Source organism: Medicago sativa, chromosome 7 (assembly GCF_051527215.1).
Source record: "Medicago sativa cultivar Bolivia chromosome 7, Bolivia_mono, whole genome shotgun sequence".
NCBI classification, from domain to species: Eukaryota; Viridiplantae; Streptophyta; class Magnoliopsida; order Fabales; family Fabaceae; genus Medicago; species Medicago sativa.
Window position 1 is genome coordinate 78,283,036 of NC_140755.1, and position 15,132 is coordinate 78,298,167.

Here is a 15,132-nt window from a genome sequence, read left to right on the forward strand (position 1 = left end):
AAATCGCAACTAAGGAACAATTTTTATATCTTGTTCAACATTATTCATGGTAATGGCTTAAAACTCAGAATCCGTTCTTATTTTTTAACTTTAACATGTGGTGGTTTTATCCTTATGTTTGTATTGAATATTCTACCATGTGAATTTTATTTTGTTTTCTTGAACACTTTTAATCTCACGTCCTCTTTAAAAAAAGAAGTCAACTCCTAAAATAAATTTGAAGTATTTTGTTGGTATATTCTCTGCTATTGCATTGGGGAATACTTCGGTTAAAAAACTCCTTTGGAAGACCCATTTTAAAGGTACTAAAAAAATCCTTAGTTCAAATAATGAAATTTTTGTAATAAAAGAAACTTTTTTTTTTGTGGCCGTGGTTTGAACTCCGGACCTTGCATATTTTATGCATTGTCTACACCAATTGAGCTAAGCTCACGATGACGTAATAAAAGAAACTGATCATAAGCAAAAAGTTGTTGGAAAAAAAAATAAGCAAAAAGTTGTTGGAAATTAGTAATAAACAGAAATAAAATTTGTGTTCTTTCAAAAAAAAAAAAAGAAATAAAATTTGCATTAATATTACTTGTTAAAAAATTGTTTTTATTGTTACTAAAAATGCATCATTCATACCATCTAGCATGTTCTCTTTATCACAATAGTTTATTTTAAAGTCTCACATCAACACATATTTTGCAAAAATGAAAGTAGAAAATATTCTTAGAATTTAATCAAGTTTTTTAATTTTCCTTGAAATCTAATTCTACAAGTAAGCCAGCTAATTCTTTCAAGCTCATAAAAAAGTTGTTCACTTGTGGATTCCAACTCTTTTGCAACCTCATAATGTTGACATGCCTTAAAAACATTACAAACCTATAAGAATGATCTTGTGGACAAATACCAAACTTTGAAATACGAATGAGGCGTCTCCTTCCAAAAGCATATATAATTAATGTATGACTGGTACTGTGATTCACTTACATAAACTATAAAGTTTAGTTTATGAAAAATTACGATGGATCACCGTGTTATGAAAGACCCAGGTATAAAATGTTTATGGCGTTTAAATTCTTATCCTTTTCAATGACACAAACAATTGTTATGAAATTAGATTTTCATTAAAGTTAGTATAAAATGTTTATGGTGATTAAATTCTTATCCTTTTCAATGACACAAACGATATATCATTGTTATTGAAAAATTTATTTGAGAGTATAATTTAAATAATGAAAAATCTAGCCTGAAATTTACATCGAGGCGGTTCCTATTTTAATGGTATTTAACTTATTTTTAATTAATAATTTAAGTAATATTAACAAGAATAAAATAGTAAATAAACTAATTTAAATGAAGGGTAAAATTGAAAATAGAAAACCAGCTCAAAAAAGTTAAAAAGATTGGAAAGTACATGAATTTGAAAAAGAGGGCCTAAGGCCAAAGAAAAAACAAAACTAAGAAACTAGTTGAATACTTCTAGTCATGCAAGCCCTCTAAATGTTATCAAAAAGTAAACTATGGAGATCACTAGGAAGAGGCTCCACCACATAAGAATTATAAGAACCCAAAGACAAGTTGTAGCAAGCAAGTCAATCAACACTTCAGTTTTCCTCGCACAAAGTATGACGAACTTGGACATGCCAATTCAAACTCAGAAGATTGCAAATACGCCTCACAAAAATGGGAACAAGCCCCCCCCCCCCCCCCCCCCAATTGCAGCTGTACATTATCATTTCAACCAAGAGCTTTAAGTCACTTTCCACAATAAACTGTGAAATGTGGTCTCTCCAAGTCATCGCCAATCCTCGGTAAACACCCACATTTGTGCATGGAGTGCATCATACGAACCAATCTTCTTAATGTATCCTTTGATCCAACGGTCACCTGAGTTGTGAAACATCTCCTTGTTGAGATTACTGAAAATCCATTCCCCTCAAGAAAAGGAAAAGAAACTAGTAATAAAGTTAGACGGAGCTAGTCAAATACTTTTAATACACTAGGTTTATTATTATTAAAAAGATACCTTTTTTAACAAAACTATTATGTTGGTTTTTAATATCGATGTTTTGATAATTAACCTAGGCATCAAATTGGATTGATATATTCTAAATTATGATTTAATTAGTTTAAACCCTTGAAATTAGAACTATATTATGATAAAATCACTCAAATAATTGAACAATTGATAATATTTATTCACGATTCAATTGATTAAATCACATTTGCATCATCTACCATTTATGTATCATCTCTCTCTAAAGTTTAGAGAAAAGATAATGAGAAAATGTCAAGAGATAGACAAAGATGAAGAGAGCGGATGGAAAGATACATTCAAATCATCCAAATGTTTTTAATTTGATTTTAAAATATTGATTAATATAATTTTTTTTTTGGATAATGATTAATATAAATTTTCTTTTTGAAGGGAATACAGTTTTTTTTAATATCCATAAATAATTGTTTAAGCTCCATTTCTCATTAAAATTAAAATCCCCAACAAAAATCACACACCGGTTGGATGAAGATTTTAAATTTTATTTTACAAATCGTTGACTCTCATCATCATCCCACTCACCTCACATAATAATGTTGCTATCACACGCGCCACCACTATCTTTTCTTCTCACCACATTGCTCCAATTTCATCCTCGTCACTCTTTTCGCGTTTTATCATCAATCCCTCTTTTCTCAAAACCCCTCAGACTCTCCCTTTCTCACCGAAGCTCACGCATTCCAATGAACGGACTTACCATCGCCACCGTCTCCTCCTCCACCTCCTCGCCGGAGCATGTCACCGGAGATTGGTTCTCCGTACCTTCACTCCGTCTTCGTGATCACAGATTCACTGTCCCTCTCGATTACTCTCAAGGCCTACAGTCTTCGACTAAGATCACGGTTTTCGCTCGTGAAGTTGTTGCAGGTAATAGTAGTTAGTAGTTACAATCTCAACCATTCAATTATTTTCCTTGGATTCATATTTGCATGAAGTTTTCACTTTATTTGAATTTTTGAATAATTGTATCGAATATTTAGTTATCTGGAATGTAATCCAAATTATTGGATTCTGAATGAGTGAGTGCTTGATAGCTTTTTAGATTATATATTGTAGTTTTGATACTGCCTTTTCTTGTAAAGAGAATCCAAATCATTTTAGTGGACGTTGGAAATTACGGTGAGTTTGACAGAATCACATGGTGCCAAGGTGATTTTGCCGAAGCTCTAAAGTGCAGCTTTTGTCAAAACCCTGGTGCGGTTCCGCCAAAATTTTAACTGCTTGGGGCTTTTTGTTACTTGAGGTTGAATTTCAAATTTATACCAAGGCCTAAGGTGTCATAAAGTGTGAATTTGCTTACTTACTCTCAAATCAAGTTCTTTTCTTTATGAAACTATGGGACATATAATTGGATCAGAAGAGATTATTCGAGTCCCTGTTAGGAAATGTTAACTATGGGGCATATATATGGGAAATGTTAACGAGTGCCCCCAGACACTCTTTAAGCACTTTAAACGGTACTTTTTAAAAGAAAAATTACTAAATTTGGGATCCTTAAAGAGTGCCTCGGGGGCACTCGTATATATATAATCTTACAGCTATATAATTGGGATGATTTGCCTGGGATGAGGACATGGCAGGTCATTGACATGAGTTTGTTTGGATAGGCGACATGGCTTTGGATGGTATTACTGGTGAAATTTGGTTCCCAGTTTCATATGACATACGGTACAAAATTTATATTTCTATGAGGAATGTGGTTGTCATGTAGATGCTGATCATGCATTTAATGTTGGAATATCCTATGTTTCGGTGCTGGCAAACTGTATCTATGCTCTAGTGTTAACTAGAAATGGTTAATATGATGAGCAAGCAACATTGCATTCCTCAAGTCCAGAATCATAGAGATTTCTTTTGTTCATGTTGTTTTACGTTTTGATTTTAAATTGTTAATATTCAATAAAACCAGTTTTTGATCAGCCACATAGAAAATTTCGTGTGATAAGTAGTAATTTTTTAGACTGCCTGATGGATGAGCACTTGTGCTTATTCTTGTGAATCACCCCCTTTGTCACGTTGGCATTTTTTCTTTATAAGTCTTTTGTTTTGTTGCAGTTGGAAAAGAAGAGCAAACATTGCCATATTTACTATTTTTGCAAGGTGGTCCTGGGTATGAGTGCCGACCACCAACTGAATCTAGTGGATGGATTCAAAAAGTTACTGAACAGTTTCGTCTCATCTTAATGGACCAGGCATGTTTTTATGGACACTTGTGTTGTGCTGTTATGTTTTTGTATGTGTGATAACTTTAGGAAAGATCTGTTCCATTACTTATGTACTTCTCTGCAGCGAGGAACAGGCTTATCAACTCCTTTGTCTGTGTCATCAATGTCACAATTCAAGTCTGGAGAGGACTTAGCTGACTTCTTAAAATATTTTCGAGCTGATAGTATAGTAAATGATGCAGAGTTTATTCGAGTTCGCCTTGTTCCAAATGCTGGACCTTGGACAATTTTGGGGCAGGTATGCACTTAATTGTTTTCTCATGAGCTGCTGATTTCTATGCCATAGTCTTTAGCATTGCTTTAGGGGTTATCTTCTTTCTTGATTTGTGAGCACGTGGTTTGAAATGATTTTGTAATTTGTACCCTCGAAGCCAATGTAACCTTGAAATTCAATGATTGCTTATTATACTTGTGTTATTTTTAAATTATGGCAGAGTTACGGTGGATTTTGCGCAGTCACATATTTGAGTTTTGCACCACAAGGGCTGACGCAAGCCCTTCTGACCGGTGGAATTCCTCCAATAGGACATGGATGCACTGCAGATTCAGTATACAGAGCATGCTTTGAGCAAATTATGCATCAAAATGAGAAGTACTACAAAAGATACCCTCAGGATATCAAAATTGTTCAAGAACTTGTTAATTATTTAGCTGAACAAGAAGGAGGAGGGGTAATTATCTGTCTCACTTTTTTCTTATTGTTATCATAGATGAAAGTATTAGCCAAGTTTGCTCAATTCCTTATTTCCCTTTCTCTTTGCATAGCATAGGTGGCCCTTCCTTCTGGGGGCATCTTAACCCCAAGAGGGCTGCAGACTCTTGGTCTCTCTGGCTTAGGATCTGGAGCTGGTTTCGAGAGCATGCACTATATGTAATGCGTAATAATTACCTTGTGTTTTTTACAACTATCTTGAACTCAAATTAATCTCTCGTGTTTTTTTTTCTTACCTTTCTAGGTTTGAGAGAGTGTGGGATCCTACTTTAGTTCCGGGATCACCTAAGAGAATAAGTCACTACTTCCTAAATGCTGTAAGAATTTTTTTACTGTGATTACAAATACTCAATTTCACGTTTCCTTTTGAAAACCGACCTCCAGTTTTTGTTCTATGCAGTTTGAAAGCTCGATATCTGTTGATACTAATCCACTGTATGCTCTTCTACATGAATCCATCTATTGTCAGGTAAAACTTCTTTTCGGTTCCTCGTGTATGCATTTGTCATGAACCAACTATTGTGAAAGTTTAGGCTGATAGGTAACAACACATGCATGATTTTTATATTATACTATTCTCAACATGTCCCTGATGTAACTAAGAGGGCTTGACTTGAAGCATTAACAATGCTTAGGCTTACCTGTCTTGCGCTAAAATTTAACTTTTTATTTGAAGAATGAGAGCATCAAAGATTGAACTCTGGATCACTTGGTCGCAGAGGCTTTGATACCATGTCATGAACCAACTACTTGAAATTCTTATACTGTTGGGTAACAACATATGAATGGTTTTATATCTCTAACATGCGTGATCTGTGTTGTTCTCCCTTGACACTGCAGGGTTCTGCTAGTAGATGGTCTGCCAGTAGAATAAGGACTGAAGTTGAAGACAAATTTGATGCAATTAAAGCTGCTAAAGAAGGACTACCTATACTTTTTACAGGAGAGGTAGAGTATAAAGAATTTCATTTTTCTTTACTATTCACAAAGCATCTTTACTTACTGCATAAATATTACATTTGTAATGTGCTGTTTTGTTTTGATTCTTCCACATATGCGAAGCTGAGCCAAACAGACTTTATAACTTCATCATAATTAATATGAAATCATTCAAGCCTTTCATGTCTCTGCAATTGCAGTCGGCTTATGCAGGCATCAAAGCTAATCTATATGTTTACTTTTATTTACTATTATGATTAGCAAAAGCTTATCATGTTCATTTTCATTTCTTATACAGATGATTTTCCCATGGATGTTTGATGAGATTCATGCCTTGAAACCATTCAAAGATGTAGCTCATATACTGTCCGAGAAGAAGGATTGGTCCCAATTATATGACATTCAGGCATTGAATAACAACAAGGTAGTTCCCTCCGCACTCACATTATATTTAGAACTCTATACTTTGAAATTATGATTGAAACATCTTTAATAATTGAATATGTTTATCAAGGTGAAATCCAATCTCCAAGTTATTCTGTTAACATATTTCATATTATACTATGATCACAGGTACCTGTTGCAGCTGCCGTTTATTATGAAGACATGTATGTGAATTTTAAGCTGTCGAAGGAAACAGCTTCTCAAATAGCTGGGATCAGGCTATGGATAACTAATGAGTTCATGCATTCTGGCTTGCGTGATGACGGGGGCAAAGTTCTTGATCATTTGTTGGGAATGTTAAACGGAAAGAAACCTCTATTTTGATCACCATTGTTACTCTTCTCTCCCAGTCCCACCAATGTTTTATGTCCTAGCGTTGCCTAGCCTTTGGTTTTTTGAACTTCTTTATTTTCTTCTAAATTTCTAGAATTCAGTTCTTCACATTAAATTGTAAGAACCTATTATTATATTTACTGAAATAATGTCAGGTTGGCTGTAGTTGTAAATTATTTTCTATCATTTTAGGTGTTTTGTAGGAAATAAAATTATTTATAATTATTAATTATTTATTAATGGTTGTTGTATATTAGTGTGCCATGCAGTATAACTCATTTGGTCCATCCATACTATAAATTACATATATTCATACAAACATCATACTGATTTTGTGGATATAGTAGCTTTCTTCAACCCAAACCACTGCTAAGACTAGACAATGCTCAACACTGCCTTAGTGCAAGCTGGAGCACCCCCATCAACTTCAAGATGGTGATCCAAAAGTTAGAGAGATGCTCTTCAGCCACCTTCTAATTGCTCAAAAATCCAAAACAGCAATTAAGTGCCGTTCGACACTATTTATATCGGTTTAACCGATTTGAAAAATCCTTTGAATGGTAGTTATCTACCATTGGAGGTATTTTTGTCAATTTAGAGTGCCTGAGAACAAACCATGAGTGCTTAAAGAGCAAAAGTAAAGTGGAGTATCTGAAGTTAAGAAATAGCCCTTTCTTGCCACCCAAACACACTGTGCCGCACTCAGTTTGGGTTGGGCCAACTAATTGAGACTAAATTTTTTTAGAGCTATTTGTCCTGCCCCTAACGCACAATATCTTAATAGTGTTAAACCCTATTATAAATTATGATGTGTATGTTCAGTGTAGTGTTGACAATCAAATGATCTACGACTTTGTACCACTCTCAATTTGGTCCATGAAAACATGAACATACCAATATAGTTTCTGATTATGTAAAATATTTCTCAAATCAATCATTCTATGAATGGCCGTTGTTAAAAGCTGTGAATAGCGACAATGTGTCCATTAAATACATTGTTGATAGTCCTCATCATAGAAAAAAAAAATACAATACACTAGACTTTTGACCCATGCGTCGCACGGATTTTCTCGACTATAATAGAGACCAATAAATAATCTTTAACCCGTAAGATCATTGATATGGTAGAAAATATTTTCTTCAAAAAAAAAAAGGCAAGCGGATATGAATGAAATTGGTGTGCAATGCATTTTTTAGATGGAATTTGTTAGGTTAAATAATTGCAAACCTAATAAAGCAAATGAGTGGAAAAAAATTAGATTAAGTTGCTGCAGACGTAACAAAATTAATAAATAAGGATTTGAACTTGTAAAATACATAGCGCAATTATGTGCTCTAACCCTAGCCCGTCTCTCTTTATTCTTACTCCCTCCGTTTCAAAATATAAGCAAAATTTACCTTTTAGGTTCATTCATTTAATGATGTATGTGGTACATATTATGGACCACATACATCATTAAATGAATGAACCTAAAAGGTAAATTTTGCTTATATTTTGAAACGGAGGGAGTACTTACACTTTATCTTTATCTTTCCGATATTATGCATCGTGAAGAAAACAATTGTTCCTACTGGTTTACGTTGGAGTGGTGGAAATATATATATTGCTCGCTCTTCATATTCGATTCTATTTTGTGTGTTTTTTTGTAAAATCAAGGTTAAATATGTTTTTAGTCCCTACATTTTGACGGACTTTGAAGAATAGTCCTTACATTTCATAAAATGTTTTTAAAATCCCTACATTTTGCTTCCGTTTACGAAATTAGTCCTTACCGTCAATTTTTACACAGTCAACAAACAGATTGGTGATGTGGCATTTTTTTTGTTTGTTTTTACTTCTTAAACGGGTTGGACTGAAAAATATGGGTAAAACACAACCCGACCATATCAAACCCATTACAAAGATGATTGAATCCCTAAATTCCCAATATCAAACACCTTATTCTAGATTTTGCATCTTATTTTTTATCTAATCTACCCACATTCATCACCCCATTTAATTCCAGCAACAACCTCTTCTTTTACCATTCATCAACAAGGATTCATTTTTCAAAGTCTGATTTGCGGGTCATTATAGTTGGGCAGAGAGATCACGAAATTGAGTTTGGGGGTTGCTTTTGATTTTGCTTCATTTTCTAGATCTTCTCTGCCAAAGAGATGATGGTTCCTTCCTCATCTTCTAGATTTTATGGGTTTGAGGGTTCATGATTTTCTAGGTTTTGTTTCTTATTTCTGGGTTTGGATTTGAGAAAATCAGCAACCAAAAAATAGATCTAATCTAATCAAATGGATGACTAGAAATTTATTGAGAAAATCGTTTTTTAGGAGGGTGGAAACGGTATCAACTTTTTGCTGTTAAGTGGGTATATTGTTTTTCTACCATGTAGCTGTATTCAACTCCTATTGTATGGGTTCTGTTTTTTCTAGTTTTCTGGATGTATGTTTGGATAGAAGAACTCTATTCATCACTTTCTTCTTTTTTATTTTTTTTATTCCTGCATTGGGTTGAAAAAATAAAAAGAGCACTGCAGTTGAATAAGAAGAGTTTTTGTCTCAATTAAATGAGAAAAATATGTTTTAAGATATAAAAACAATAAAATTGGCAACCACAATATTTAAAATGTTCATGTGGCTTTACATGTCATTTAATGAGGTCCACACTACATGCCTAAATACCATTCCGTTTGCTGACTAGGAGGATAAGAGACGGCAGAGACCAATTTTGTTAACGGAGAAAAAATGTTGGGGTTTTAAAAACATTTTTTGAAATGTAGGGACTTTTCTTCGAAGTCCGTCAAAATATAAGGACTACAAACATATTTAACCCTAAAATCAATTGGGATCATTTTGATTTAAATTGATTTGTGAGACGAACTACAATTATTTTCTTCGCAATGCACACCTTTTACTAGTTGATTTAGGGCACATAATTGCCCTACTTGTTTGACAATTTTAAATATCATTTTTTTTTCCTATGACTAAGACTTACAAATGTACATTTAATGGACACATCATCAATATCCACGTGTTTAGTACTCTATCCGTTTCAAAATGAGTGTCGCTTTAGCCAAAAAAAATTGTTTCAAAATGAATGTCATTTTACATTTTCAATACAACTTTAATTTTTTTCTTCTAACTTTACCCTCTCCAACTTTTCTCTTACACAATTTTCAATGCAACTTTAAGTTTGTCTTTTTTTTATAAAGTAAGGGCAATTTAGTAAAAGTATTATGTCTAATGATTATTTCATTCCATTCCTTAATCTGTGTGCAATTGGCTAAAGCGACACTCATTTTAAAACGGAGGGAGTAATTCACATTACAACAAAATGAATTTGAAAAATGTTTTATAGAGCGGACAACCAACTAAATTGAAATCTTCATATCCTCAATAATAGTGTTATTTGAATATCAATTTATGTGACAATCAAATAGACAACCACATTTTTACGAAGAAAAGTGTGTATTGGCACATAAACCAAAATAATTGAGAGAGAAAGTAAAATTATAATGTTAGTATAAGAGAGAAAGTTGTCATAAAAATTGTTAAAAAATGGTTGTACAAATATCATTTCTTTATCCTCGGGGATCAAATTGAAAACTTGCTTCAACATTACACTTGGTAGACACGTCATCAACATTAACAAGATCAGAAAAGTTGAGTTAAATTAAAGGAAAACGCAAATCAGAAAAAACCGAACAAAAGTGCTTTGATTAGAACGACAGCACTTGGTTATAACAACAAGAAGTCAAATGAGTGACATGTTCTGCAGATTGGACCAAAGGAATCTCCGTCCTTGTTTGCTTCCTTTGCATTCTCTCTTGTCTTTTTTTTCACAAAATTGCGTCACATAGTTATCAACATCATTGATTTGATGATAGCATTGGGAAGAGGATTTTCCATGGCTACCACCACCATGGTTTTCAGATCAGAGCTTCAACCTATCACCCCGGAACGCTACCTTGGCATTGATCCATCTTCTTCTTCTCGTCGTAGGGACCTCGTTTTCATCGTCAACCCTCAAGGTTTTTTCTCTTATTCTCTTTCGTTGCTTAGAAAAGAAAAAAAAAAAAAAAAATCGTTTTTCGTAGTTTTTTTAGCTTAACTGAATGATGGGTTTGTAATTAGAATTACCCATCATTATTTTGAAAATCAAAGAACTACCCATTATTAATTTGGGGATAAAGTTTAAATTTTTGGAGCATAATTGCCACTCAACTTTAAAGTTAGCTATGAAGCACTGACTCAAACATGATATAGACACAGACACCGATAATAATATGAGAAAATGACATAATCACATGTGTCTGTGTCATGTTGGTGTTGGACATTGAAAGGTGTCCAGTCACGTTTCCGATCAGAAGTGTCGGTGTTACATAGATAGTTAGTTATCTAGACATGTTAATTGATTATATGAGTGTGTGAGTGAAGTGATGTATAGTGAAGAGAATTTGTTAAAATTTTGATGCAAGTAACTTGGGTTGTAGGTGCTAATGGAAGGACGGGTAGAGAATGGAGGAAGCTAGTTCCATATCTAAGGTCTCGCCTTGGTAAAGAATGCAATGTGAGTCATGCTTTTATTGTGTCATGACTCATGATGAGTGTTTGTTTTATTTTTGTGTGTTTGGGATTTTTCATGATACATGTGTGTTTTCCCTTTTTGATTTTTGAATAGATATTTGAATCCTTAACTTCAGGCCCTTGTCATGCTATTGACATCACAAGAGAGGTTAGTTTGAAGGGTTTGAAATGCATTTCTACATGATTTACGGCAAGACTTAGGTGCTTCTTTATAGGCGTTCTTCTCCAATCATAACATGTCACGTGTATTAAATTTTTAAGTTAAGTTTAAATTTAAAATGATTCTGTTCTTACAATTGGATACACGATCCATCTGTTGAACTTTGCTTGGAGAACAGTAGAAACAACATACAAGGAACTGCACCTAAGTTTAGTCCTAAGCTATATTGCTTCGAATGAGTCCTAAGCTATACCCTCGTGTTATATAGGCTATAAGGGAAGGGGCCGATGCTGTCATTGCTGTTGGAGGTGATGGAACACTTCATGAGGTATAGACTGTTTTCTTTTTATTTGTTACCAAAGTGAATTTTTCAGTAGTTTCTACTTACTGTCGTATGAGAAAGGGTGAAATCAAGCTTGCTTTTCATCTTTTTGTTGTAAAACATATTTAGTTGATGGTAAGCATAATTGTTGTTGAATTAGTACATTCTTTCTTGTTTCACGCCTAATATACCTTATTTCATTGCAAGCAGGTTGTTAATGGGTTTTTCTGGGCTGGAAAACGTGTTACTAGTCAAATGAATGAGTCTACGCGTTCAACTGCTCTTGGTGTGAGTAGTAGCATCCAGATTGCAATGTTCTTGGTTTTAATTCAATGCATGTGATTTTAGATTCTCAAATCCCTAATAAATATCTTAAATTGTGTTATTATTAACTATGTTCTGTCTTTATGCAGCTCATCCCCTTGGGAACTGGTTCTGATTTTGCAAGAACATTTGGATGGTTAGTTTTTGTTTTTTATATTTACACTCATTTTGCACCTCTATATATTTAAGTAAATGGAAACATCTGATGACTCTTTTCCAGGAAAAATGATCCTTGTGAGGCCGTTGAACGTGTTGCTAGCGGTTTGTTCTTTTTCTTGTTTTAGAATTGGTATTTTGTTTTATCCTAGCTGTATCATAGCCCTAGCATGGTGAAGCTAGCTTCACATCTTATGTTGCTACACATTCTTTTAGTTTTGCTCTTAATTCGTTCTAATATATTTCTTCTTTGGATCCAACTCTAAAATGAACGATTCACTTTAGAGGGTAAAGTAAGTAATCTTAACTATTGATAAATAAGTCAAATGGTTGATATTTCATGTCTTCGAATATCAACTATTGATTTTCTCATCAACGGTTGAGATGTCTTACTATACCTACTAGAGTGAGAGCTCATTTTAGAGGAAACATGTCCTTTTTCTTTAGGGTTGAGATCAAAGATAGATATCGGCGTTATCACTGGAGAAAGTTGCGAACATCATTACTTCATAAATATTGCTGACATTCATTTGTAAGGCTAACTTTGAAATGTCAGAATATAAGCATAACAACAGTGGAATCATATCTAAATGCACACTTGACCAAATTTTGCAGGAGTGCGAAGGCAGGTTTTCATGCTGCTAGGTACAAGAGATTTGGAAAACTTTGCTATGTCATTGGTGCATTGCAAGCCTTCATGGGGCATCAAAATCAAGATCTGAGAGTCAAGGTCAGTATTAGTTTTTCACCCTTGCTATGAAAGGTAATATGGGAAATTGTCTACAATGGTCATGTATAAGTTTAGCTCTTCCATAACCTTTATGTACCCACACTAGAAGTGTCACACTAGTTTTGTCATTTATGTTTAAGTGCAGTTCAATGAAGGCGAGTGGGTTAAATGTCCTCAAGTGACAGCCGTTTGTGTTGGTAATGCAAAATACTTTGGCGGCGGCATGAAAATTACACCAAATGCTGATCCTTTTACTGGAAATTTAGAGGTGAAAATGCCTTCTCATTGATGAAGATTATCATCTATCTTTAGGGATCTGCTGGCTAAACTTCTATTGAAGTTTACATTTTTACATTGATTTTGCAGGTTGTGATTCTTCAGGATTTCAAGTGGTATGATTTTGTCCTGAAATTACATAAGCTTTACAATGGGACACATCTCTCGGTTAAGAATGTATCTACAAGAAGGTATAATCTTTTTTCAAAGGAAGGAAACATACCTTTATGGTCAGTTACTAAGGTTTAGATGGCCAATGACTTTGATTTTGGATTACATGGTCTTGTAAATTTTGAAGACAAGATTTTAATATTAATTATTGTTTGTGTAAAGTCTTTTCAAGTCGTCTGGTTATCTATAATCCCAATGATTCATGCTATTTTCACACACATTATCCACTATAGCCAATTTTATCTTGATGCCAGAATTTGGACAAAGTATACATTGCTGTATATACTGGTTTAGACTTTAGTTTACATAACATTTTATTTGCATTGAATTCCAATTAACAAGAAATTTATTTCCAAGAAATGTTCCGCAACACAATTTTGCAGATTTGTTTTATTTGTTTTGTTGGGATTGGTTTTTAACTTGTTATGACAGTTTCCCATATGTGCTAATGCTACATTTTACATCTCAATGGAAGCTAAGTTAGTATTTAGCTATTATTATTATTATTATTTCCCCCTATGCTTGTTTCCTTTTAGGCTTGTTTAGGTTTATGGTTATACTCATTTGGAGTGTTGTTTGTATTGTAGTGTACATTCTATTGAGGTGGAGGACATCTCGGGCCAGGGTGGCATCTATATTCAATCCGATGGAGAGCATTTGGGATTCCTTCCAAAAAAGATCAGTGTTCTTCCTGCTGCCATTGAGATGATATTTTAATCCTTCTGGAGTATAACAAATTTGACAAGAAAGAGATAATGCTGTTCATGCCTTGTGATTTGCTAGATTTACAGATGAAGATTTTGTTTCCATTGTGTAGGAACTAGAGTAGATTTCATACCTTTTTCATGGTCTGATGGAGATCAGAGAAGTCATAATTTTGAATTGGCAATGGGTTGACATTTAATTTATTCAATTACTGTAACATGTTTCTATAGTTTTAGAATGTAAAAAATTGTATAGATTGGAAGTTTAAAATAGTCATAATTTATTTGTCTCCAAAATTTTGCAACTGTTCACTTGTATAACCATGTCAATTTGTTCACAAAAAAAAAAAAACGCGTCAATTTATTGCTCGAATGATTGGCCTGACATTTGATTACAGGAAAATGATTAATTAGTTTGCTTAGAGAGAGAAAAGGTTTGAATGAGTTCTACATCGATATTATGAAGTGTATACTTTGAAACAGCGTTGATTTTCGTTCTTTCTAATTACACGAAAAACAATGTTTCAGAAGTGGAAGAAACCCAACCAGTTATCTGTATCTCAAGATTCTGAACCTCAGAGCAATGAACTTCTCAAGCTGGCTAAAATTATAACTCCAAACATCTGAGCATCACTGTCTCGGTTTTCCATTACCCTTCTAACGGGGAAGCTTATGACAAGGGTCTGGAACTTGCTGGAGATGGGGGAACCTGAGGGTCAAGAGCTGTTGATCATGACACAGTTGTGGAGACCATGCAGTGGGACATATAAATGTTGTATTTCATGCCACAGGTTTGCACATACCCAATCTCTCCTTTGTTTTTGTTCATAAATAATAGTGCACTAGCAAAGAATTTTTTTATAACACTAGTTCTCAGTGATGTTTTATTTTTATTTTCTTTTAAACAGATGCATACTTTTCTTTTTGAAAGTTTAGTTGAATATTTGACTATTTATACACGTTAGATTACAAGATAACATAAATTGTATTAAGATTGTAAGTGCTTTGTTG

General features: G+C 33.8%; 2 protein-coding genes across 2 annotated transcripts; both read left to right on the plus strand.

Annotated features, from left to right (window-relative positions):
• Positions 1-2,560: 2,560 nt before the first annotated feature.
• Positions 2,561-6,948, plus strand: LOC146908821 (alpha/beta-Hydrolases superfamily protein). Its single transcript, XM_085723954.1, has 10 exons — positions 2,561-2,911; positions 4,100-4,236; positions 4,334-4,507; positions 4,704-4,940; positions 5,040-5,140; positions 5,226-5,298; positions 5,382-5,450; positions 5,822-5,929; positions 6,219-6,344; positions 6,494-6,948. Exons 1-10 carry the CDS (start codon positions 2,578-2,580, stop codon positions 6,686-6,688), a joined length of 1,554 nt encoding a protein of 517 aa, XP_085580080.1. The 5' UTR covers positions 2,561-2,577; the 3' UTR covers positions 6,689-6,948.
• A 3,352-nt stretch (positions 6,949-10,300) lies between these two features.
• On the plus strand, positions 10,301-14,418 carry LCBK2 (Diacylglycerol kinase family protein). The gene is made up of 12 exons (XM_085726624.1): positions 10,301-10,722; positions 11,185-11,261; positions 11,373-11,426; positions 11,707-11,766; positions 11,971-12,048; positions 12,174-12,220; positions 12,305-12,345; positions 12,688-12,772; positions 12,856-12,970; positions 13,116-13,238; positions 13,337-13,437; positions 14,005-14,418. The coding sequence occupies exons 1-12, from the start codon at positions 10,572-10,574 to the stop codon at positions 14,132-14,134; spliced, it is 1,062 nt and encodes a 353-aa protein (XP_085582750.1). The 5' UTR covers positions 10,301-10,571; the 3' UTR covers positions 14,135-14,418.
• The last annotated feature ends 714 nt before the right edge of the window (positions 14,419-15,132 follow it).